Raw genomic sequence first — 27,798 nt, 5'->3', positions numbered from 1 at the left:
TTTCTGTGTAATCACGGGCGATGACTACGGCAAGTGGCGGTTCTAGCGGCCAACTATTCTTTGTCATAGCGTCTTGTTTTTTTTTGTAACAAATTCAGGAAAAGAGGAGTGAAAAGTAACAAATTACTACTATTATGAGTTGGCCGCGCGGTCGAAATGGACACCATTTTATTAGTGCAGATTATTGTCATTTATGGGCCCCTTGAAATATTAACTCGAATAGGGACTCGATTACCGAGTTGTGGAATGTTACTTTCATGGATTTTGATGACAATGGGGAAATAAAAGACGAACTGGAAAGCAAAATTCATATTTTTACGTTTCAGACTTTTGCCTAACTGATAGATTTGTTTTAACATTACATACATTTCTTACATATTATTGCGTTAATGAAACCAACTAACATTACGATAAAGTCGCTAAATAAAGTGGCAAATGCAGCTGCGCAGGCGCACGGGACGCGAGAGGCGCGGCTCTCGAGCGCGGGCTTACAGCTTCGTGTTATCACAAGTCTTATTGCAAGTTTTGTGTTACAAATGTACCAAAAAGCTCAATTGGCAAAAACATTTTTAAAACAGCATGCGATGATATTTATATTTTAGGCTTGGAGAATGGGCTGGATATGTTTATCATCGAGCAACATGTCAATCAGTTCACACACTACTATTGGGTAGCCTGGCTCCACTCAATTACACATAGAAGCATATTGGTCCATTTTGTGTTACACTTAGTTCGCAACTTATCGGGTACCTAACGAGTTAGAATACTACAATATAATTGATCTAGGCTTATAACCGCCTTTAAAATTGATTCGAATTCCGTACTGCTTGTTGACACATGTGCACATGCACTGTAGGTATGGCTGCCATCTGTCCGGGTTTCCCCGGATTTGTCCTCGTTTGGAGGCCGTCCGGGCGGGGTTTCAAGAAGTATCCGGGGAAAACCCGGACACTTCATGTAAGGAAGCACCTCATTGAATGTAAGTATATTTTAATATTAAATGGATTACAGATTAGGTATTATTTTGTTTAAAAAAAATCGTACCTACTCGTTCGGGGAAAAAATGCGATTTAGGTACGCCAAATGTCCGGGTTTTTTTAATGTTTGTCCGGGTTTGGCGAAATTCGAGATGGCAGCCCTAACTGTAGGTATGTCAAATAAGTACCATATAATTTCAAATTATCTACTCTCTGTTTTTTTGCTTAATAGCGGGTACAAATTCGTTAGTTGGTACATACAGGTACCAATTAATATGATATTTTGACGATGTCATGGTTCATGGTTGTAGCTGTAATTGTAACGTCAACGGAGTCAGCCGGAGTGTCACTCACTATGGCACAGGGTGAAGTTCTGCTCGACTCGTCTAAAGCTAAGCAAATAAAAACATATTATTATCAATGTCAAAGATAGAACCGGGAACAAATCGAATGCCTTCATTAATCCTATGTTGAGAAGTAGACATTAACAAGTTGATTTAGTTTCGCATAATGAGCTTTTTGGTGGTAAACTAAACATGTTGACACGTACCTACATAATATTATGAAGTATGACGTGATGTCCAGGTAAGGCTGAGTTCTATGAAGCGAAAGCGACAAGTGCTTAAGATATTTCAATGTATTTATTTATTTATCATGATATACATACACACAGTTACGCGTTCGCCCCACGAAACCGTTTACACAGTTTGACTGTGGAGTCGTTGAGAGTTCTTTCACTCAACTTATGTTAGCTTGATAACATTTCATTACAAATATAATGGGTAACCTAATACATATGTTTATTTATAGGACGAGATTCAGCTGAGTAGGCATATACACGGACGCAAACAATATACCACGTGGGTACTGACTGACGTACTGCCTCACAAACTGCGCCGGCCTCGCCCAGCAACGAAACATCAACTATCATTCAAGTTGCACATGTTTCAGCAGTTCCAATATGTCATGCGACTGCTACCTGTGATTATAGTTAAAGTCATGCCATTGGTTTCTCTGAGGCAATCACCGCGTCACTAAAATACCAACTTTACCAAGTAAGTAGGTACTCGTCACATAAATAGCTAGGTACTAACGCTCTATCATTTTAACCAAGTTTTTAGTAGGCACTTAAGTCATTAAGGTTGTTGACCACAATACAAATGATAAATCTATCTGTTTTAGCAAAAAATATAAGTTTGAGTTTAGACAATTTACTGTTATAACGCTAATAGATCTCAGCCTAAGCCTTTGGGTTTCTTACAGCCCTCGTCGAATATGGCGATCTCAAGTGGGCTGCTACTGACTGCGAAGCATTCGAAATGTCAGAACAAAACAGTATTACGCATGCGCGAGACTTCCGCCGGGCACAGCTATTTGACGAGAGCTGTAGATCGACAACACCGGGTGAACGTGTGAACTCGCGGGTAAGGCAGGTGACCGGGCACTCGGTCGAGTCAAACGTCACCGTTGAACATTAAATATTACTATCGTACCGTAAAAATCACTATGTACATTTGGTACACTTTGAACAATTCAATAAACATCAAAAATGCAAAGATCAACGGTAGCTAATAGGAGAGATATAAACGACGCTATAAATATACATATACATCTAATGAACCGGGTAAATTTACATCTCAAAAATGATAACATCTCCTTCCAGTCAATAGAGAATATAATTTATAAAACGTTAAATCGGTGAAGTGCGTGCGTGCGGGAGCGGCGGCGCCGGAGCGGCGGGTCAGTGCGGCCGCGCCTCCTGCAACACAGAGCGGGTCAGTGCGGGGTCAGTGGGGAGTCAGTGCGCGGTCAGTGGGGATTCAGCGCCGCCCGGCCGCGCCTTACCCCGTCCGGCCGCAGGTCCAGGTCCGCGGTGAAGGGCGCCACCTGCACGCGCAGCGCCACGCGCGCCTCCTCCGCGCCCTCCGGCGACGGCGAGCTGCAACACATCGCCGCGTCAGTGCCCGCGCTCATTGCCCCCCCCCACCCCGCACGTCGAGCACACTTACCTGACGCGCAGCGGCTGCAGCTCGTCCTGCAGCAGCGGCAGCTGGTCGTCGTCGCGCGCGTGCGCGTGGCACTCGCAGCGGCACTGCTCCGGCTCTACGTAGCTGAACACCACCGCGCCCCCCGCGCCGCCCGCCTCCGCACTCGCCGCGCCGCTCGCTGCCGCCGCTGGCAGCGTCTGAATGCGTTTCGGCTGTTTTCGTCTCTCTGGCACCTCCTCGAAATCGATCCATTCGGTTTTAGGTCGTGAATCGAAACCTGATTTATAAGAAAATTTTCAATTAATGAATGGAAGTAACGACGGAGTCAAGTTTCCTCCATAGTGGTAAAACCACACGAATAGCGAAGTGTTAACTAAAGACTAAACTCACTGTCGCTTCCGCTGCGGGTGCGCGGGCGGTCCGGGCGGCGCGCGGGCGGGGCGGCCGTGCTGGGGCGGCGCGGCAGGTGGATGCGCAGCTTGTCGGGCGGCGCGGCGGGCAGGGCTGCGGGCGGGGTGGCGGGCGGGCGCGGGCGTGGCGCGCGCGGGGCGGCGGGCGGGCGCGCGGGGCGGCGGGGGGCGCGGAGGCGCGCGGCCGCGACACGCCGGACACCAGCACGCCGCCGCGCTCGCGCACAGGCACCATGGGCAGCGCCACCGAGCGCTCCTGCGGCAGCGTGGTGGGCACGTACGGCAGCTCCTCCTCGAACGACTGCTGCACCACGAGCCCGCGCTTCTCCACCTCGTCGCCGGCCAGCGGCGGAGCCGACTCGGAGCTGGGCTCCGACTCGGACGAGTCCCGCACGGGCTCCTGCGGGGACCCGGGGCTGAACGCGGTGCCACCGGGCCGTGCGCCCGCGCTGCCGTTCGAGTTGCCGGGACGCTCGCCTGGACTGGTAGCGGTGCCGGCGGACCGGTTGCCTGGGCTGGTTGCTGTCCCGTCGGACAGTTCGCCCGGGCTGGCCGGGATGGCTCCCGGGGCCACGTCTCGACTCGACGTCTTCATATCGTCACCGTCGACGAAGCTTGGGAAGGACCCTGATATTTCACTAGTTACACTTGGAGTCTTTGTAATGCTAAATTGAGTGCTGAAAACCTGTTCGCGACTACCGACATGAGTTGTAAATACGAGTCTTTCTTTGCGCCGTCGCCGGCCATCATCAGTAGCGGATGCAGACTCGACCCGTTGCACATCCACAGGAGGTATTTTAACGATATCTTCTTTTTCTCGGGGAGTCACAGCTGCCTGGACAGTCTTCACTTCGACGGCTGCCATGCTTTTGGTTTCTACTACTATTGGCGGAGTGTCTTCTGGTGGCGAAGAGCCTTTGACCGGTGGACTTGGCAAACGATCTTCGGGCATGCGCTCAGTTGGTGAGCGAAGTGGTATTATAATGCTCCCGTCAGGAAGAACAGTTCGATGAATCGGTTTTTGAGAGGGAGCGGGTGGAGCAAATTCGCGTTCAGATACTGGGCGGGACTGCGGAGCTGACGCCGGGCGCGTCTGGGTGGGTTCGCGATGTGTCGTCACTTCTACCGTAGCCTTGGTGACGTCTGGTGGCCGACGCGCGCTACTAGAGCCTGGCCGCTCGTCAGGTGGCGTTCGCAGTGGTATGTGAATGATACCATCTTTAGTATCTTCATAATACTTCAGTTTATCACCGCGCCGAGTGCGTTCTACAGGCTGCGGTGTGATAGCTGTGATCTGCCGCTGTGGCTGAACGACCGGAGATCCTTCACGTGAACTCGGTGAAGGAGAAGCAGCACTTTTGCGTGGAGTCCGAAACAATGATAATACAGAACCTCTAATCTTACCCGCGGAAGTTGGGGTTGCGGAGCGGTCGCGGCTTTTGCTTCGCGATCGACCTTCTGTAAGACTTCTTTTGCGTCGCAGTGCATCTGAAGGCGAGTCAGGTGACGCAATGGTCTCGCGTGATTTGAACAGTGAGCAAAAGGAAGATTTTCGCGAGACCGGTACTCCGGCAGGGGAGGGTGTGCGGCTGTCTCGCGGCGCGCGGCGGCCGCCGGGCGAGGCCGGCGCCGGCAGCTCGGTGGGCCGCGCGGGCCACAGCTCCAAGCTGGCCGGCTTGCGCGCCGCTTCCGCGCCCCTCGCTGCCTCCGCCTCCACCTCGCTGGTTTGTTTGCTTTCATCCTCTTCTTCCTCGTAGTCATCGTCGGGCTTGAGCTTTATTCTGATAATATCTTTTGAACGATTAACACTCTTATAGACTTCTGGTTCGGACGGTTCTCGACGCACACGAGGCCGTGCGCGCCTTTCTTGAACTCGTGCACGATTTTGTGTTTCCTTCTGTAGTTTATCATCATCAAGAGCAGTAAGTACCGGAGTGAGAATTGGTGCTGAAGCTGGCTCCGGTGCGGGTAGAGGCGGTGCCAGGACAGGAGCTGGTGCTGGAGCTGGGACAGGAGCTTGAGCTTTGGCAGGAGATAGAACTGGTGCCGGAGCCGGTGCGCCCTTAGGCAATGGAGGCTCGTGGAAGTCGGCGGGCGGCAGGGGCGCGGGCGCGGGCGAGGGCGGCGGCGCGCGGGCGGCGGCGCGCTCCACGGTGGCCTCGGTGCGCACCTCGCGCCGGTCGCGCGCGTCCACGGGTGCCGCGCCCGCCGGCGAAGCCGCACTCAGTTTCGCAATCTCTAGGAGGCGTTCTTCTACCGCTGCAGCGCAGATCTCCGGATCGGTCTCTATAGGTTTCGGTCCGCAAAAAGAAGTCTCAAGTAACATTCTGTGCGGTGAGGGAGATCTGGATATACCCGAGACCACTGAAAGGCGTCCGACCGATTGGCGGCTTTGATGGCTGAAAGCAGAGAGCGCGGAATGCGCAGAGCACTGTGATCCGACGCTGGACAGTCGGCTGGTGCGGCCGGACACCGCCAGCAGCGCCGCCTCCGAGCCCTGGCTGTCCTTGCGCGAGTGGCGGCGCGAGGCAGGCTGCGGCGGCGCGGCGGGCCGGGGCTCGCCGGGGGCGCCCTCCAGGAAGGCCAGCTCCTCGGTGGACGAGCGCAGCTCCAGCGCGCCGTCCTCGCGGAAGCCCAGCTCCAGGCGCGTGCGCGAGTCCTCGCCCGCGCCCGCGAACAGCGCCAGCTCGGGCGAACTGTCGCGGGAGTCGTGGTGGCTGGAGCTGGAGGCGCGCGAGATGTCGATGCGCGGCGCGGGGGCCGCGGTCAGCCCGCCCGCCGGCAGCGCCGCGCCGGGCCCCGGCGTCGAGTGCGAGCGCGCTCGCTGCTCGGGCGGCGCCAGCCCCGCGCTCGCACTGCGCCCCGGGTCCTCGCGTATCTCCGGTAGCCGAAACGATTGCTTTGTCTCCGGACTTGACTGCAACGAGGGTGAAAGTTTTTAAGCGATGGGATTATCAACCGAGAAGCGATAGCCTCAGTCGGTCAATGTATTCCAATAAATCGACCGATGATGCTACGCTAAAGACACGGTGAAGCCGTTCGGTATCATAGCGAAAAGCAATAAGCAGAAGAAAGAGGAAGAACGTGAGAGATACATACTGGCGGTCTCACCTCGTCAGAGACGTCGTGGTCGAAGGAGGCGATGGGCGCGGGCCCGCGGCGCAGCTGGCGCACGGGCGCGCCGCTGCCCGCCATCGGCCGGCGCTGCGCCGCGCGCTACTGCATGTGTCCCGCACTCGCGCACTCACTCGCCGCCGTCGCACGGCCCTCACATTAATAATGTACACACATGTGGCATTCTGTTATCTCTGCTGACTCCACCACGACACAACTTTACGAAATTTGATTGAACAGGTTACCAAGAAAATATTTTAGAAGAGTAGGATTGCTGCTTTCATCTTCTTCGTCGTATGTCCCTCCTGAGTGTAAGTCTTATTTTCGAGAATTGATTGAAAATGAATGAATTATTAGATGGATGGCGAGCGGTGTTAACTGTGGGTTCATTTCATGTTACATATTTAGGAAAGGTTCACATGACACATAGCGCGCACTCGGCGGGGCGGCGCGGACGTCCGGCCGGTCGATAGGGCCGCGACTCGGCTGCGGCCGGCGCGGAGTGGCGCCGCGCATGCGCGTCGGCCGCGCACGCGCGCTGCCTGCCCCACTTCGCGATCTGTTGCGCCCGGAGTGGGTCGCCGCCGTCGCCGTCGCCGCGTTACGTAACGCGGACTTGTGGCGCGCGGCAACCTCCGGCGTTAGATCAATCATCTCTTCCAACGAAACATGCTTTATTTCAATTAAGCCCTACAAATATCCTATGTATATCGAGGTTTGAATATTCGAAAAGTCATTTTTTCATTTATTTATTCTTGAACATATTAATTAAATTTTTAATTATAAAAATATTTAAAAATATAAAAAATAGGTTGTCACCGAGGCATCGGGCACAGGGTCCAACGTACCGGTGGTTAGGGTCCCAGAGACAGAAACCTCACAATACGTGCCGTATCAAGGAGTACTGGCTTCTGAATCAGTCCCTTGATCCAGCCGCCCAACGAGAGCCTCATGAGGTGTTGGCTATTAAACCATTGGCCGTAACGACAATCGGCACAATAACAGCCGTTTCGACACTCCGAATGGCGGCAAGCTCGTGCGCTAAGTCGAGATACTTTGTTTGTTTCTCTTTTCGAAAAGTTATTATTACAGTTTGTCCCGGTCTGATCCTCTGCTACGCTACTTTATCCCTCCCAGGGGTTATTAAATAAAAAAAATAGGTAGGTAGCAAGATGGACAATTTAATTACCGCACACAAAATACAGTATAGCTCGGTCGGCAGGAATAAACAATGGGTTAGAGCCCATACATACAGTTTTACAGTGATTAACCTCCTCACTGGCCTAGCACTTCCCTGACGTCACTGGTCGCTGCAGGAACAGGTGGCCGCGCGCCGCGCTCAGGTCCAGGTGCTGGTGTAGGGTTCGAAGGTCAACCCGCTACAGTCCACCGCGGGGAAGCAGGAGATTTAAGGTGTACGTGAAACCCTGTAATGCGCAATAAGCGAAGGCATTACACACTGGCCGTAGACGGTGAGCAGCCTCAGCAACGCTTAATAGGGAAGCGCTAAAAGTGTAGATGTGTTGCTGTGGATGTTCACTATCAGATACGGAGATAACAATAATTCGGTTACTTAGCAAATTTAAACATTTGAAAATTTTAACGGTAACTAAAACGCAAGTAGGCAAAAATTACATTATTAAGAAAGTGTGGGGCAAAAGCACATAATAAACTTGCAAGAGAAATAAAGTTAAGCGATAACACAAATAAAGAGATTTCCCAGCTAAAGCAAAGCGAAAGAAACCGTTATGATTTGCTTAGCTTCTGGCTAATTTAAAATTGGATAGCACTTACCCAATCGGGGTTTAAATCACACACACTGAATATGCTGAGTATTATTATATGTCGAGATATATAGTCGAGGGAACGGTAATGACGCCCTTAAAAAGTTTAATCGCTATGGCGATTATAATTACTTAGAAAAACCGTTGGATTAGCTTTTGAAAAACTGGCGTGCGTTCGCCTCGATATCCAGATTCGCACTGACAGCAGCCGTGACAGCGGCGACGTGGAAGCGAGGAGTCGCTGGTGCGGTCCGGGTGCCTAATATGTCGCTCGTTTAAATACGTGCGTGGTGATAAAATGTAGCTGGCCAGAAATTTTGATGCGTTTAGTTTGCTACTGTAAATAGTTTAGTTTTTGTAAATAGTTTTAGTTTTGTAAATAGTTTTGTTAACTTTATTTTACTCAACATTTTATTAAAAAGAATTAAGACATGTAACAATTAATGTTACATTACCCCCCTCGTCTCAGAAAGAGTTTTTTTTCTCAAAAAAAAACTCGTCTATAGATTACCACTAACACTACACATTCATACTATCAACTATCAAAATCCTTTCATAATATCAAACAAACTCCCTTACACAATAGCTTCAACAATATAAAATCATGTTGACGCGACCTTCTACAACAAGTTATCTGTGATTTATCGCACAGAAAACCAATGCTAGTCGTAAGAGGTTAATTTAAGGTGACTTGTCTCAATTCATTTTAAAAATGTAAAAAAATCTGTTAGCTACTACACTTAGTGTTTTTAAAATCTTTGATATGCCAGACACCTATATTTTTTCCTGACATATCTTCCAACACATAGATAAGTGGAGACCGTTTTTCAATTACACGGCATTTGACAAATTTAGGTGCAAGCTTTTTACTAAAATATTTGTCCTTATTACTTAGAACAAATGCGCGTTTGTAAACTATGTCTCCCACATTAAACTCCGCCGGCTTCCTACGTAGGTTGTAGTGTGCAGTATTCTTCTCATGTGCATGCCATAACGAAGCCTGCACATCATTGAAAACTGAACGCAGACACCCTAAGTTTTCAGCGTATAAATCGCGAGGAAGGAATAACACTTCATCGCCCAGGTCATTGTCCGTATAGTGCGATCCGCATAAAACTACTTCTCTACCGTAAACTAAAAATGACGGGGTATAACCGGTAGCTTCATTTACAGAATTGTTTATCGCGAACTGAACCTTGGGAATGGAGGTGTCCCAGGATCTATGATCGTTTCCAACAAACGTAGACAAACTAGTTACAATAGTTTTGTTGTAGCGTTCTACCGTGTTAACTTGTGGTGTATACTTCGGCGTGAAAAAAACGTTAGGAATTTTGTACTTTTTAAATAGCGCGTCAGTAGCTGAACTTATAAACTGTGTCCCATTGTCCAAGAAGATTGTTTGTGGAACTCCGTGAACCAAAAATATAGAATCCTCTAAAATCTTAATAACTATGTCCGCAGTAGCGCGACGTACTGGGAATATATGACAAAATTTTGAAAAAATGCACATAACAACTAATATATAGGAATTTTGTTTTCGACTGGTGGGAAGAGGTCCCACAAAATCAATTGAGATCATCTGAAAAGGTCTCGAACATTGCTTCGGGCGACCCATTTCTCCCAATGTAGTGTGATTTTGCGCCTTATAAGATAAGCAAACCGAGCAGGAACCTACATATTTAACGACATCCTGGTGCATATTTGGCCAGTAGTAATTTAATGATAAGCGCCGATAAGTCTTAAAATACCAAGATGTCCACCGGTTGGCTCTGAATGATTTTCGGCTATGATGCTTTCACGAAACTCACTAGGTACGACTTCCTTCCAGTCAAATTCTGAAGTTAATTGGTTGTTAATATTTTTTGTGAGTCGGAATAATGAATTATTTTTAATGGTGAAATTAGGATAATTTGAAGGAGTAGTCAGACAGCCGTTGTATATTTTTAAACCAGATGTCGTTTGTGTTGGCATTCGCCAGAGATATTGCATTTACCGGAAAAGCTCTAGACAAGGCATCAGGAATAACATTGTCGACACCTCGACGGTGTTTGATAACAAAATTAAATGAGGACAGTCTTACCCCCCATCGAGCTAATCGTCCTGTGGGATTTTCTAACGACAGAAACCATTTTAACGCGGAGTGGTCAGTGTACACCGTAAATGTTTGTCCGTTTTCTATATAACACCGCCAATGTTCGAGAGCAGCTAACACGGCAAGGGTCTCCCTTTCAGTTATGCTGTAGTTTTTCTCAGGACTGGTGAAAGATCTACTCATGTAGGCAATCGGATGTTCTTTACCGTCTATAGTCTGCGTTAACATAGCACCAATACCGTAACTACTCGCGTCGGTGTGCACTTCGAAAGGCTTGGAATAGTCCGGACAAGAAAGAACAGGAGCGGAAACCAAACATTCCTTCAACGAGTTAAAAGCCGCGTCAGCTTCCGATGACCACTTGAAAGAAGGAGCGTTTTCCCGTTAGCAGTGAGCTTATTAAGTGGACCAGCCACTGTGCTAAAGTTAGGGACGAAACGTCGGTACCACGTAGCAGTGCCGAGAAAGCGTTTCAACTCCTTTCTATTGGTAGGGGTCGGAAAGTTAATAATGGCTTCCACCTTGTCCGGATCAGTGCGTAAACCACGAGAATCTACCACGTAACCCAGATATTTTAGTTCGCTTCGAAAAAAGTTACACTTTTCGAAGTTTACGGTTAAATTTGCCTGTCTCAATTTGTCCAAAACCCGCAACAAACGAGAAACATGCTCATCAAAGCTAGAGCTTATTACTATGACGTCATCCAAATAAGCAAAGGTCTTAGACTCCATATCGCTAAATAATAAATCCATGAGACGTTGTTGCGTTGCGGGGGCATTCGTTAACCCAAACGGAGTGGTTTTAAAACGAAAAGTGCCACGGCCCGGAACGTAAAATGCGGTTTTATCGCGGTCTTCTGGCGCTATAGGCAGTTGCCAAAATGCTTTGGACAAATCGATACTGCTCAGGTACTTAGCATCGCGAAGGTTATCTAATATCTCCGAAACATAAGGCAAATTGTAAGCATCACGCTTAGTTACTGCATTCAATTTCCTGCTGTCTAAACAGAACCTCGGCTGTCCGTTCTTTTTATTGACAATGAGCACGGGTGAAGACCAGGCGCTTTCGCAAGGTTCGACAACGTCAAGTGACAGCATTTCGTCCACCTGCTCAATTAAGATGCGCTGCTTTTCGGGGGACATCCTATAATAACGCTGTCTAATCGGTTGTACGTCACCAGTGTCAATGCGATGGCATATTAAATTTGTTCTACCGAGACCCTTTTCTTCTGTAGAAATAGTCCGAAACTGCGCAATCACATTATCAGCTATCGCTTTCTGTGACACCGACAAATTATCGTAGGAGTTGATGAAAGGTTCACCGCTACCATCTTTATTTCCGCTAATGGGACGTTTGACATCGTGATGCTACCTATATAGTTCGGGCAAATCCGAAAAGCGCGCCAAAATCCACTCTAATATAATTGATGTCTCAATTTCGGGAACAACATATGCCTTAATAATGTGAAACTGGCCCTCAAAAGTAACTGGCAAATTAACCGAACCTAAGGTGTTTAATGATTGACCGCCAGCGGCTATTATTTTAGGGTGGTCATCCTGGTTTAAAGTGCAGTCCACTAGTTGTAAATGAGAATTGTTTCCCAGAATTGAAACTGCAGCTCCAGAATCAAGTAACCCAACAGCATTAATGTTATTTATTTTAATATTTACATAAGGCCTAGAGTCATTTAGTGGTTTTGATAGCAGAATTGTAGCAACTCTGTATGACGAGGAAAATTTTCTTATAAAATCAAGCCAAGCATCCCAGTCTTGCTTGCTAAAATTGTTACAACTCTGCTTAATTAGTTTTTTTGATTTTTAGTCTTACTACAGTTAGGGCAATCGGGTGTCTTCACATCCTTCATACCACATTTAAAACAAACGATATCCCGTGGAGCCTTGCATTGACGAATGTGGTGGGTGTTATTACGACACCTCGGACAGTAAGGTTCCTTTTTAGCCACGTTAATTGCATGTACATATTTATTGTTATTATTAAAATTATTATTTCTATACTGATTGTAATTATTATTTGAATTATTTTGATTATATTTATTGTAACTACTATTATTAGTCTTATTTATAGAATTATGGACATCCTTAGTGTACGCAAATTCAGGAGCAAGCGTGTCGGAAGTAACCTTAGGAGGCTCCTGAAATTGTGACAGTCGAGTCTGAAATGCCTCGTAGTTACGACATAACGAACGCAAAGTGTCTATAGTTGTGATTTGAGGTGCAGCCGCTAATGTACTAGCATAGCAAGGTCTGATGTTATGTAAGAGAATTTCTAATTGTTCTACTTCCGAAAGAGGGCTGGATAAACGCGAGAACATTCCACTCATAACTGCCAAGTAAATGGTAATATTCTCACGTTCTCCCTGAGTACGAGAACGGATTTCCGAAATGAGTCTATAATCATAATCAGTTTGACTAAAGTCCTCTTTTAATAACCGCGCTAATTCAGGCCAAGAACTAACTTTGTCCTTTACCGCACGATACCAATGAAGGGCATCGTCTTGAAAAATTTCAGATGCAAAACTTAGGACTTTTTGTTGAGAAATATTCCTAGCCAGTATAAATTCATCAACACGCTGTATAAACGCGCGAACACAAGTTTTGCCAGTAAATTTTAATTTACTTAAATCGGATGATGTACGATCGCAAGATACAGAAATCATGTTCTGTAGTTCCGGTACAGTAGATACTGAGTCTTTGACAGAACTAGCACTAGCCGCATTCGAAGAAGTACTAGTAGAAGGCTTCTTGGCTAACAAAGTAGAAAGTTTTTGTGAGAACATTTTATAACCGCTAACAATATCATCATATTCCTTTTTAATGTCGTCACTACGCGTTATCCTCTCGACACGATTGTATAAATGATTCAACATATTCTGTGTCCGCAATAGTGAAGCAACGCTAGGATCGCTAGCGTCAAGATTTAATTGAATTTTCGTTAAAACTTCTAAACAACCCTTAAGGTCCTGTCTTGCGTCAAGAGGTGACTCTAATATATATTCTGAAGGTAAATCAGGGGATAATTTTATAATCTGTTTTCGTAACTCCTCAACAGAAGGTGCAGGAGTCGCGCCTCTAATACGAACTTCATACTCCAACTCAGATTTTTGAAGAGACAGGAACTTAATAGGAAGCATATTGAAGATCAATTAAAAACAGAAGGATAAATGACGCATGCGCTACTATTCACAACACAAAACAAAAAAATTAAAAGAAAAAAACAATTGCAAAACTAAAAAAACACAAAGCTTAAAAGAGAAAAAAAACAATAATTAAAAGAGAAAAAAAACAACACGTTCTCCGTTCTGTTACAATTAAAATTTAAGAACGTCTGGTTTTTTTTTAACGAAAAAAAAATAATCAAATTAAAAAAAAAACAAAATCATAAAAGAAAGAAGCAGAAGAAATAAAAAAAATGCTACTAATGTGTACTGTACCTTAATTAACTAATAATACAATACTAGTATGATATTTATTTAAATGTGAACACAATAAAAAAAAAAATATAATGAAAAAAAACAATTTTAAGAAAGCGTCGTCTTAGGTGCCCGAGACAAAAACATTAGCAAGAAATATTTGCACAAACTATGCAACTAAACGACTTTAAATTAATAAAAAATAATGTAGGGTAGATTAATAAATTATGACCAACATTAACTGCTCAAAGAAATTGAAAGCTTGTGACGTACACATTAGTAACGGAAAAAACCAAAAAATAAAAGACGTTTACACAGACAACCACTAACATACACAACCCACAACCAAAGGAGGAGGAGTAATCAACTGTATTTCTACCACGTTTAAGGGCGCCAGTGTCCCGGTCTGATCCTCTGCTACGCTACTTTATCCCTCCCAGGGGTTATTAAATAAAAAAAATAGGTAGGTAGCAAGATGGACAATTTAATTACCGCACACAAAATACAGTATAGCTCGGTCGGCAGGAATAAACAATGGGTTAGAGCCCATACATACAGTTTTACAGTGATTAACCTCCTCACTGGCCTAGCACTTCCCTGACGTCACTGGTCGCTGCAGGAACAGGTGGCCGCGCGCCGCGCTCAGGTCCAGGTGCTGGTGTAGGGTTCGAAGGTCAACCCGCTACAGTCCACCGCGGGGAAGCAGGAGATTTAAGGTGTACGTGAAACCCTGTAATGCGCAATAAGCGAAGGCATTACACACTGGCCGTAGACGGTGAGCAGCCTCAGCAACGCTTAATAGGGAAGCGCTAAAAGTGTAGATGTGTTGCTGTGGATGTTCACTATCAGATACGGAGATAACAATAATTCGGTTACTTAGCAAATTTAAACATTTGAAAATTTTAACGGTAACTAAAACGCAAGTAGGCAAAATTACATTATTAAGAAAGTGTGGGGCAAAAGCACATAATAAACTTGCAAGAGAAATAAAGTTAAGCGATAACACAAATAAAGAGATTTCCCAGCTAAAGCAAAGCGAAAGAAACCGTTATGATTTGCTTAGCTTCTGGCTAATTTAAAATTGGATAGCACTTACCCAATCGGGGTTTAAATCACACACACTGAATATGCTGAGTATTATTATATGTCGAGATATATAGTCGAGGGAACGGTAATGACGCCCTTAAAAAGTTTAATCGCTATGGCGATTATAATTACTTAGAAAAACCGTTGGATTAGCTTTTGAAAAACTGGCGTGCGTTCGCCTCGATATCCAGATTCGCACTGACAGCAGCCGTGACAGCGGCGACGTGGAAGCGAGGAGTCGCTGGTGCGGTCCGGGTGCCTAATATGTCGCTCGTTTAAATACGTGCGTGGTGATAAAATGTAGCTGGCCAGAAATTTTGATGCGTTTAGTTTGCTACTGTAAATAGTTTAGTTTTTGTAAATAGTTTTAGTTTTGTAAATAGTTTTGTTAACTTTATTTTACTCAACATTTTATTAAAAAGAATTAAGACATGTAACAATTAATGTTACAAGTTTAAATCTATTCCGTTGTTAACTGTTTTCAAGCTACCTACCAACCACAGAAGAAAGATGACCAATACCGAAGCTAAACCAAGATTTCAAAATAATGACGTGAGCACTGAGCTCCATTGATAGGGTTTTCATTTTTAATGTTAACTGATATTGTTTATGAATTAAAACATCCCCAGCCTTACTTATAAAATAATAAGTTATACTTAAGGGATGTTTAAGAAAAAATCTTACTTATAAACGTGGCTGAAATAAATCATTTTCTTAGCAATGTCTTAAATGAGCTGTCAAATTAAGTAGCCTCACACCCTTGTTTAACCCGCTAATTAGCAAAATGGCTGGATTCTTACCAGCTGATTTTTCATTTCCGGTGTATTGACAGTTCAACTTTTTAATTTTATATTTTACGGATGCCATTGTTGCCATTACACAACGTGTACGGTGCAACCGCATATTCCGCACATCAGCATTTTACGCCACTTACATTTTAATTCATAATATATGTTCAGTTCGCGTTGAGCTACCAAGTTGGTCAAGCGTTCTCGTTACAGCCAACAAGGGCTGCGTCACTCATTTCATTCACTCATAGTCCATTAAGCTCATCTTTACCTTTAGTACGTTTCGGTTAATACAGTAGTGTTCAGTACTTAACAATCTTTTATTCCTTTCCACCATCATCTAAAGTATTGTAGGGTCCAGCAAGGGATCATACATAATTATGGTCCTTCGATTGTGAACATTGCACGCTGCATAGTCCATATCGCGCGCGTGGACAGTGCAGCGGTTAGCTAACCAGTGACTCAAAACTTGTGTGAATTGTGTTGAGTGACTACAAAACTTTGGGACTAACAAGTGACCCAGGGTCATCAAGGACCCGCGAACTATAAGGAGTTCAGTGCAACAGACTCGAGACTAACAGGTGTCTCAAGAAGCGCTTCATCATCAAAATCTGAGGCTAACAGGTGTCTCAGCGGATCACCAAGGATTCGTAAGCAGTTATCAAAAACAGTCAAGTAAGATCTTTCCATTTATTTCTTACTATAATTAAATCCTCGTCATGGAGGCCTTACATGCAAATCAGGACGAACTTTACACAGCCATCCTAAAGTTGGCTACAAATATCAAAAAAGACTCAGCGGATCGTAAGACTGCTGACTATTTCAAGCGACGTTTAGATACTTTAAATCAATATTGGTCTGATTACCAGTACCATCACGAACGTCTTCTCATGGAAGAAAGTAAGACTCATCCCTATTTCATTGGCCGTAAATACGAAAAAACAAAAGAGCTATATATCTCGACTAAGGAACTTATCAATCAACAATATCAAGTTTTGTTGATGAAGATGAAAAAACTCAACAAGGAGATTCTACACAGGAAGAACAGGGTCCTGCATGGTCTGAGCAAGAAGATCCGGTGGGACAACAATCGCCGCCTGTCGAGACATGCTCCAGAGGTTCATCTAGCAAGCTTGATGAACTATTGAAGAAACAAGCAAGCAACTTCAGGGCGCTGCAGCGCACTGTGGCAGGGATAAATTTGGATTTTATGTCCGAAAAGTGGGAGTTGAAAGATGCCTTGCGTATTCTACAGTCTCGATGGTCTATTATAGATTCCTTACATTGGGAACTAGACAGCGAATTAGAGGGTACGAATCAAGAATATGAGGTGTCTTATACGAAGCAAGAAACTATTTACAATGAATTAAAAAATGCAATTAATAGAAAACTAGGGTCAGTAGTTCACAAAGAGAATTGGACGCCAAAATCGACATCCCGTTCTTCAGTGGCAATTATCAAAATTGGGTGTCTTTCAAGGACTTGTTTACTGAAGCTATCCACAGTAACATCTCCTTATCAAACGCCCACAAGATGCAGTTTCTTAAAAGCAAGGTGCGAGGAGAAGCTGAACGTTTGATACAGCATTTACAAATCAGTTCTGACAATTACAATGTCTGCTGGGAGATATTGAACAATAGGTACAACAACAAATGGTTGATTTTTACATCTCATCTAGATCTCGTACTGAATCTTCCAGTAGTTCAACAAGCAAATGTTTTTCAGATCAAGAAAATTCACGATACCACTCTAGAGTGTTTAAACTCAATAAGGAACCTAGGCGTTAACATAGACAGCTGGGATCCATTCATCGTGCGTATTTTATTGCTGAAATTGGATGCGGACACGCATGATCATTATTTGGAATCTCTGAAGAAACCCAGAGATCTACCAAAATTGACGGAGTTTCTAAGCTTCTTAGAGAGCAGATTCACCGCATTGGAATCTTCACGCAAGAAAACGAAAATTCCAAACCATCAACAAGCAAGCAAAATAAAACATCGTCATCATTCTTCAAGAATAAATATTCAGCAAGTAAGACTTCGGTAAATAATATCGAATTAACATGTCCATTATGCAAAGAGTCACATGGAATATACTATTGTAATAAGTTTTTAACTATGACGCCAAGTTCGAAGCGACAAGCTATAACACGATTACGTCTGTGCAAAAATTGTCTTTATTCGCATGGGGATAAGGAATGTACGTCCGAAAAACGGTGCCGCGAATGTAGCGGTAGACATAATACACTTTTACATGAAGCGTTCAACAATAAGTCTTCATGTAACACAATTACTGAGAATAAAACACCAGTGGTCCTTGCAACGCAAAATCAAGAATCTCAAGAAAATCACGTTGCGCAACAAGGCAATAACATGATCGAAACATTATTAGCAACCGCAATGATCAAAGTTCAAGCAAGTGACGGATCATACCACAAAATGCGTGCGCTAATAGATCAAGGCTCTCAAGCCTCTCTTATCACAGCGAGAGCGACACAACAGCTAGCTTTATCAAGAAAGTATTGCAAGGCCGTCATCTGCGGGATAGGAGAAAAGGAGAGCAGTAGCAAGGGCGTTACGAACATAACATGTTGTTCGCATTTCAATGACTTTACATTTAAAACAGATGTAGTAATCATGGACACGCTGATTAATCAGTTACCAAGATGTACATTTACCAAGCCAACATGGGCACATCTAGCTGGCGTGCAACTAGCCGATCCAGAATACAATGTCAGCCGTCCTATCGACATCTTATTGGGAGCCGATGTGTATTCCCATATCATTTTAGAGGGCATTATCAGGGTGGATCTATCATTACCGGTCGCGCAACAGACACGACTGGGATGGATCTTATGCGGAAACTTAAACACTTTTCATTGTAGCGTAGTCCTGAATCAAGTGGACGAAGTACAAAGATTTTGGGAGATTGAAGACATCTCGGAATCATCCAATTTATCTGCAGAAGATCTACAATGCATTGAGTATTACAAGAAAACCACAAGAAGGCATGATAATGGCATGTATGAAGTAAGATTGCCTTTTCAAGAAAACTTTGAGGAACAGTTGGGATTGTCTAAAAATAAAGCAATGGCGCAATTTCAACAGTTGGAAAGGAAATTTCACAATAATGAAGAATTAGCAAAACAATATAAATTATTTATTCAAGAATATAAAACGTTAGGACATATGATACCGGCGTCCGGTAACATGCAACCGGATTATTATTTACCGCACCATTGTGTATTGCGAAACGATTCCACTACGACAGCACTTCGCGTAGTTTTCAACGCTTCATCAAAACAACAACAGGAACTAGCTTAAATGACGTCATGTTAAAAGGCCCAAATCTACAGCAAGATCTCCAATCTTTACTATTAAGGTGGAGACAATATCGCGTTGCTTTTACGGCAGATATCGAAAAATGTTCCGTTTTATTTGGCTAAATGAACAGGATCAAAAATTCCAAAAATCATATGGAGGGATACTACTGACATGCGTCATCAGGTATACCAACTATGCACGGTTACATACGGCACCAAGGCCGCACCATTTTAGCTATGATGACTTTAAAACAACTGGCTGAAGATGAGAGACAAAATTTCGACAGTGTTGCAATCAAGGCCTTGGAGCAGTCATTCTACATGGATGACGTCCTTCATGGGTCGCATTCTGTCGAGTTAGCAGTAAAACTAAAGCAAGATTTAATCACATTGCTAAAATCAGGGGTTTAATTTAAGAAAGTGGTCGTCCAACGTATCAGTCTTACAAGACGATGCAATCAGTGCGAATAGAGAGCAAGAAAATTTCGATTTTAAGGAAATGGAGACATCAAAAACATTGGGATTACGTTGGAATTCAAAACAAGACTTATTTACATTTCAATCAAAAATGGAACCATCAAACAAAACACCAACTAAAAGATCCATGTTATCAGACATATCAAAGTTGTTTGACCCTCTTGGTTGGCTGTCACCGTTATCAACAAAGCTAAAACTACTATTTCAGCAAGTTTGGATGTCAAGTAGTCAATGGGATGACAAGTTACCCGATCAAATTAGCAAAGAATGGCTAAACATTAAAGATGACATGCACAAAATCAATCAATTCAAGTTGGAGCGTTGGCTGGGTACAGGAGAAAACAACACGCTAGAATTACATGGATTCTGCGATTCGTCTAATAAAGCCTACGCATGCGTTGTTTATTGCAAGACTGAAAACAACGGAGTAACAAAGATTTCTTTGGTGGCAGGAAAAGCAAGATTAGCTCCAGTAAACAAATCAATATCATTACCAAAATTAGAGTTGAGTGGTGCTTTATTATTGTCAAAATTGTTGGCTAAAATTAAACAATGCTTTATCAGTCATAATATCAAGATATATACTTGGACAGACTCAATGGTAGTCCTAGCCTGGTTACAAAAGAGCCAGGACGTTGGAAGCCTTTGTCGCCAACAGGGTGCGACAAATATCAAGCATAATACCGATAGATTGCTGGCGTTACGTCAAGTCAGCAGAAAATCCAGCGGACTGTGCAAGCCGCGGATTGAGTATCGATCAATTGGAAAATCATTCGCTGTGGTGGGAAGGACCGTCGTGGCTCCGAAAATACGACCCTGACCATGAAACTGAGCAAGCAGTGTTTACCACAGACGAAGAAGCACGAAAAGCCAAGAAACTTATTAATCACATATCGCAGCAAGAAAGCGATAATATTTTGGATGAATTATTAGTAAGATATAGTACACTCGCTAAACTAACAAGAGTTTTAGCATGGATATTAAGATTTATCAAGCAAGCGAGATACAAGAAAAATCGCATGCAAACTTATTTAACATTACATGAATTAAAAAATGCTAAGCATAAAATAATATTACATGTACAGCAGAGAATTTGCTCAGGAAGTACATTATTTAAAAGAAAATAAGCCGCTATCAGCAAAAAACAAGTTATTGCAATTAAATCCATTCCTTGACAACGAGGGACTTCTCAGAGTCAAAGGAAGACTAAGCAAGGCCAATATCAATCCAGACATGATGCATCCGATTATCATAGCTCACGAAGGACATTTAACAAACTTAATTATAGATCAAGCACATGAACTTACCTTCCATGGAGGAGCACGGGTGACATCAGCATTCATTCGCAAGAATTATTGGATCATAGGCGGTAATCGAGCCGTCAAAAAACGTATACGTACCTGCGTTACCTGTCGTAAACACAATCCAAGCAAGATGACACAGTTGATGGGTGATTTACCTACGCAGAGATGTAACATTGCAAAGCCTTTTGAACATACAGGCGTCGATTTTACCGGACACGTGCTCATAAAGGCCAACAAGGGCCGAGGAATTAAGACTACAAAGGGCTACGTAGTGGTATTTGTCTGTATGGCAACCAAGCTTGTTCATCTAGATTTAGTCTCGGACCTCACATCATCAGCATTCCTAGCTGCATTGCGACGAATGGCTGGAAGAAAAGGCTCGCCGAAACACTTGTATAGCGACAATGGTACAAACTTTGTTGGTGCTAACAAAATTTTACAGGAAGAATTGGAACAAATACAAAAAACATTTGATCAAGATTTCATCAAAGAAATTACTAGCCTGGAGATTGAATGGCATTTTAACGCACCCTCATGGCCCACAGCAGGAGGGCTGTGGGAGGCTGCAGTTAAAAGTTTAAAATATCATTTAAGAAGAGTCGTTGGAGAGCAAAAGCTCACTTTTGAAGAGTTCAGCACAGTTCTGGCCCAGTTAGAAGCAGTACTTAACTCAAGGCCATTGTGTCCTCTTACTGAAGACCCCAACGATCTAGATTTCCTCTCTCCGTCAAGCTTTATCAATCTAAATCAAGATATGACTATATTAGAAACAGAAACTGATATGCGGACAAGATGGCATTTAACTCAAAAAATAGTACAAGATATTTGGAAACGTTGGCATGCAGAATATCTCACACAGCTGTCAGCAAGAAGCAAGTGGAGACATTCTCAACCAGACATTCAACTAAATGACATCGTCACAATTAACGATGCAAACTTACCTCCTGGGAAATGGGCAGTTGGTCGAGTCGTCCAGCTGCATCCCGGGCCGATGGCCACATCAGGGTGGTCACATTGAAAACAAAGAATGGGCTGATCAAGAGGCCTATTATCAAACTGTCTATTCTCCCTGTGAACGATAGAATCAACAAACAAGAGTTGCGTTCCAAGGAAGTAAAGGATGGCAAGCCATATCAAATCAAAAGAGTAAACTACAGCTTTTTTTCGCTGGTAATGTTACTCTTGTCTCTCATGAGCATTTTGACCACAGCATACGGTTCATACAATGTAACACAATTAAAAGACAATCAAGGTTTTATTTGGACAAAATTGCAAACATGCAACTAATCAGAGATGAATGGAAGATAGTCACATACTATGACATGAATTCACTTTGGCAAGGTACCGAAGCATGCAGTAAATACCTCGGCTACTTAGAACAGCTATGCAATAAGTTTAAAGAAACATCACATTGTGACGTAATTCAAGTTCAACTAAAGCATGAATTCTCAGAACTCGAGTACTATAACCACCTGCTGCTGAGTCAGCATACCGGCACGCGCCGCGCACGAGACCTGCGCCGCCGCAAGCGAGGCCTTATCAACGGTGTAGGGTATCTTGCAAACAATTTATTCGGTGTACTTGATGAGAGATTCGCAGAACAATATAAACAAGATATTCAATCCATACGTGACAATGAAGATCATTTAATCTCGCTGTTGAAACAACAAACAACGGTAATTGAAGCAGAATACAACATTTTGAAAAGAAACGGGCAAGCAATTAATAAGCAACACAAGATGCTTAATACATTATCAATCAAGCTAGATAGAATAGAAAACGTTTTATTGAACGAATCAGAGAGAAATCGAATCATGAACGATTTCAGTACGGGAGCAATCGCTACAAGCAATGTTCTCAGACAGCTAAAACAATCCAAACAAGTTTATTAGATACCGTAACAGATGTTTACCACGGAAGACTCAATATTCATTTATTGTCACCAGAACAACTGAAGAACACGCTGAATACAATATCGAGTCATCTTTCAAAAGATCTTACGTTACCGATCAATAACTTACAAATCAACTTTAAAACATTTATCATTTATTGACAGTCAAAGCAAGAATGACTGAAGAGTTTTAATCTTCGAATTGAAAGTACCTCTGGTGTCTAGAGATACATTTTCCATCATGAAAATTATCCCAATACCTCAATCTGTAGGTAATTCAAGGATGGCTACATTAACTCCGATTGCTGAACATGTTGCAATCAATTTAAAGAAGGACTCGTATTTACCAATGTCCATATCCGACGTTCAGGTATGTCTAAGTGACAATGTGGACAATTATCTATGTCATATAGAGAAGCCAATTTATCATCTCAAGAATAATGAAAAATTTTGTGAACTAGAACCAGACTCAAGCAAATGCAAGATCAGCATTACGACTTGTTCGAACCAATGGACAGCTCTTAGCAAAATAAACAATTACGCATTTTCTGCTGTAGTCAGTGTGAAATAAGAGTTCTATGCGGCGATAATGTGTCGCCGGGGCAGATAATAAAAGCAGGCATATTGGGAGTCGAACACGACTGTCTAATTAAAACTGAAAGTTTTACCGTTTACTCACGCAATGAAGCTTTTAGCACTTTAAACATAAAACCATCGTTAAAGCTACCTGAGATAGAACCAATTAATCATATCATAAACGCAGGCATCTCGACACCACTGATACAAAACAATACACTACTCTCGAGTAACGAGGAGTTCGACGAAATCAAGAAACAACTCCGCATACTTAAAGCAAGTGAAAAGTTACCAAATCAACTTTCCTATCACGATATCCATCACTACACAGCATTTTATGTGATGATCGGAGTTGTGTTGGTGGTTGGAGCAGGCTTCATGGTACGGCGTCGGCTGCACAACAGGCGGACCGCTTCTCTCGAGGTGGCAAGGGCCGCATTGGCAAGTCTACAGGCAACGCAACACGTGACCCCGGCACGGGCAGAGGCTGGGGCCTCTCTGTCATCATCCACTGTGGAATATAGTGCTAGTGCGCGTAATCAGTGTGAAATTCCGTGTGTGTCAGATTACAGAGAAATTCCAAAGGTGCATAAGTTAGACAAGTGTACAGTGCCTATATCACGTAAAACGGAGTTCAAGTAGAGACTCTAAGCATTAAATAAGGACCAATTGGAATCACTTGTTAATCATCAAGTATAAGGACCAATTGGCATCACCTTGTTACTCATCTTATCATGTTCATCTCATACTCATCTTCCCGCTCGGGAGCATGTACGGTGCAACCGCATATTCCGCACATCAGCATTTTACGCCACTTACATTTTAATTCATAATATATGTTCAGTTCGCGTTGAGCTACCAAGTTGGTCAAGCGTTCTCGTTACAGCCAACAAGGGCTGCGTCACTCATTTCATTCACTCATAGTCCATTAAGCTCATCTTTACCTTTAGTACGTTTCGGTTAATACAGTAGTGTTCAGTACTTAACAATCTTTTATTCCTTTCCACCATCATCTAAAGTATTGTAGGGTCCAGCAAGGGATCATACACAACGTTTTCATGACAAATATTTTTTGAAGCTACCAACATTCAGGTAGTGTTGAGAAATTATTATGTTTTTATGTCATTATCTGTTCATTACTTAAGACATGCTTAAGCAACGTTTATAGGTCAAAATAATTTAATCACTACTTAAGGCTTTGGGTAGTAATTAGTTAAAACAATGATTAGAAGATGATTAGTTGATTTTTATAAGTAAGGCTGTAATTAAAGTTAAAGGTTTTTATTTACAGACATCACAGCTTAGAATTATTTACAGATTCTTGCAAAACGTCAATAGCTAGGTTCAGGCACGGTTCCAAGGACTACGAAACTCTATAGATAGAGACTCTTTTTAAAACAGAAGTGCTTTCTATATTTGATTTACATAGGTTGACTCAACCTACATACTGCATAGGTTGACTCCGAGAAAATAGAATAATGCCAGTGGAAATTTTTATCCAAGACGATTATGAACGGGTATAATTTAGGCGATCACCAAAAATATTTTTAAGAATCTAAGCTGAGGCACCAAATAAAATAAACAACTCCAAAAAAAATAAATTGACTTTAATAAAAGGGCACTAAAGTATATAATATTATGATCCAAAAAAAAAAAAATAACATCAGAAAAATCGCAAATCTCGCACAAATATTATTTTTGGTTTCCAAAATGAATTAATGGTCACCAAATTCTATCCAACTAAAAGATTAATATTACTACCAAAAATCAAAGTTAGTGACGAAAACGAATCGCTGCAAAACCGACTCCACGTAGTCTTGTCTGCCCTACCCCTAGAGTGCAACTCAAAACCGCGTAGGCGCGGAGGGGCGAGGCAAGCCGAAGCCGCGGTGGTGAGCGTGAAAATCATCTGCGACGATAAGCTCGCATGGGACCGCCGGAGCCACGCAGCGCCGGAGCCGTGACAGAAGCCATGCTTGCTGCATGTTGCGTGCTTACTTTTTAAACGTACTGAGTTACACACAAATTCATATAACAATAAATAAGCGACGTACGTTTGGGAACCCCAGTATATTAATTGGTATTTGGGAAATATTCTAGCGATCGTTAGCTTTTTTAGTCTAACAAAAATGGCCAAATTAGGAGTCATGGTATTACATAATTGGTAACATCTAAGTAGTGACAATATATAATATTTGGCCTAAAGTGTATTTTAAAGCCGTCCATATATTTTTTTAGTAGTCAATTATACGAAAAAATGGTTTTATTGAATAATATTTTTGGAAACGTTATTTGGTGACCATTTATCCATTTTGGTAACCGTTTAGAATTTTTTTGGTAGTAAAATAGGTACTTTTTTGGGTGGTGTTTAAACACAAGCCATTATGAACATGCTTTCTGTGTTTGTTTCCAAGTATTCAGTCAAATAAAAATAGGTATATGCACCGAAAGTTCACAAAACTAGAAACACGATAAACTATATTATATTATTTATAACTGACCACACTATTTTTAAATAATGTATGAAATTATCGCCTATTACGTCACGCCATTGAAAACGGCGAATAAAGCTAAGCGTCCACTTGTCGGTATCGTACGCAACGGACGCATCGTACAAAACGGATAAATATTTTACAGTGCGTCCACTGTACCGGCAGCGTACGGATTACCGACGGTGAGTACCAGCATACGGATTGACGATGCCAGTTCATTCGGATTTTCATAGTGAAAGCACGTGTGGACTCTGTGAGAATGGAGGAAAGCGATGAAGAACAATAATTGGTCGTTGTAGCTTGTTTGTTAGCAAAAGAGGAAGATTTGGTAAAAAGCCAACAAAAGAAAAAATGGTATCTGTACACAACATATTCAAGAAGAGATCGTAACAAGGAGAATATCACATCCTATTTCCTGATTTGTTAAAGTTTTTCCAATATTTTCTACTGACGATGCAGATCGAGCGCGCGGACTGCGTCCACTGATCGGCATTACGTATGACGTCATCGGCAGGCATCGCAAAAGTTGCCTCTCGGAGCATAGGTGTCGGCATTGTCGATGTGCGATGCGTACGACGCGGACAGGTGGACGCACTTACATGAGTTTCTATATAAATAATACTACGATCCGTTGCGTGCGATACGTCCGTTGCGTACGATACCGACAAGTGGACGCTTAGCTTTAAATCCGATCATTATAAAGTCCGATTACTTCAGTTTTAGGCGTCGTCCTAATTGGCATCGATCGCGCGATGGCGCGATGCGATTTTCATCTCACGATCTCACTTGCGAGGTTCCGAGGTTCAAATAGGACACTCTGATGAAATCTGTATGTATGAACTCATCGCATGACGAGAACGCATCGTGTCATCGTGCGATCGCTGTCAATAGGGTATTGTCCAGGGTCTAAATAATGAAATAATATTTAGTCCGCTTTTTAGATAATCAAAAAATATTGGATACGTATTTTTTCTTTTTTTAATTAAACATAAAATGACAAAGATAATACGCTTCAAAATTAGAGTGGGGTCTTTTACGTCACAGTGTCCTGAAAATTGTAGCAACTTGTGACGTCACACTCAACTTTAACACGCTATATCTTAACAAGTTCTGATCCAATTTAAAAAAGAAAAAATACGTATCGCTTAATTTTGGACAATCTACAAGACGGACTAATTATTATTTTTTAGGAAACTAGCCTATTGGGACGACGTCTTAGACGAAAATCGCATCGCGCCATCGCGCGATCGCTGCCAATTAGGACGACGCCTTAGTAGTAGTATTTTAGTGATAGAATGTTAGTAAAGAATTATGGAGAACTAGTTTTTGCCCGCGACTTCGTTTGCGTGGAATAGTGACTTCCGGCAGATTTTGATTTGAAAAATAGATGGCGCTATATGTCCGGAATAAATTTTATTTTTATATTTTTTGCAATAAAAGCTATCCTATGTCCTTTCCCAAGTTCCATACTATGTCTGTACCAAATTTCACACAAGTCGTTTCAGTAGTTTAGGCGTGAAGAAAAGACAGACAGACAGACAGACAGAGTTACTTTCACATTTATAATATTAGTTAGGATTAGGATGGATTTATGAAAGCTGATAGTTTTATAGTCGCTCACTTCTTTGCTAATAACCAAGATGACACAAACATAATCTCAATAACAAACACAAAGGAGATGGCCAAATTTTCATAGTAAAACAACCCAGAGTCGACAGCAACGAAATGGGTACCAATGGGTTCATTATGATAGACCTTTGATGGTACCAAAAATTCCAGCCTGAAATCCATGGGGTATAGGAGCTATATCATATTTTCACAAAAATAGGTTATGTTGCATTTATGTTGATTTTACAGATTACTTACATAAAAAGTATACTAACATTATTCATGCCAATAGTAAAATTCACATAGTTACAGAGTTTGCCTGGTTATTAAAAGGTCTTGAGTTTGACCCCCACCCATTGCACTATTGACATGAACCACTCCAGATACGATTAAATACCGACCTTGAAAAGGTTTCCCTATTATATGTAACATTCAGAACAGGCAAAAATTAATAAA

General features: G+C 42.9%; 2 protein-coding genes and 1 long non-coding RNA gene across 3 annotated transcripts; 1 reads left to right on the top strand and 2 right to left on the bottom strand.

Moving 5' to 3' along the window:
* Positions 1-294: 294 nt before the first annotated feature.
* On the bottom strand, positions 295-7,000 carry LOC110369805 (serine/arginine repetitive matrix protein 2). Its single transcript, XM_049844396.2, is given in 6 exon segments — positions 295-2,736; positions 2,823-2,916; positions 2,987-3,242; positions 3,356-3,455; positions 3,458-6,292; positions 6,475-7,000. Coding segments are annotated over 6 exon segments (3,399 nt in total). The 5' UTR covers positions 6,571-7,000; the 3' UTR covers positions 295-2,718.
* A 7,259-nt stretch (positions 7,001-14,259) lies between these two features.
* On the bottom strand, positions 14,260-15,338 carry LOC135117929 (uncharacterized). The gene is made up of 2 exons (XR_010277255.1): positions 14,892-15,338; positions 14,260-14,525 (listed from the first exon to the last, which is right to left on the bottom strand). It is a non-coding gene; the product is annotated as an uncharacterized LOC135117929 (long non-coding RNA).
* A 5,567-nt stretch (positions 15,339-20,905) lies between these two features.
* Positions 20,906-21,793, top strand: LOC135117962 (uncharacterized). Its single transcript, XM_064038638.1, has one exon. It carries the CDS (start codon positions 20,906-20,908, stop codon positions 21,791-21,793), a length of 888 nt encoding a protein of 295 aa, XP_063894708.1.
* Positions 21,794-27,798: the final 6,005 nt, after the last annotated feature.

This window comes from Helicoverpa armigera, chromosome 16, assembly GCF_030705265.1.
Source record: "Helicoverpa armigera isolate CAAS_96S chromosome 16, ASM3070526v1, whole genome shotgun sequence".
NCBI lineage: Eukaryota > Metazoa > Arthropoda > Insecta > Lepidoptera > Noctuidae > Helicoverpa > Helicoverpa armigera.
Note: the sequence above shows the minus strand (reverse complement) of the source record. Positions and strands in the feature narration are given on the sequence as shown.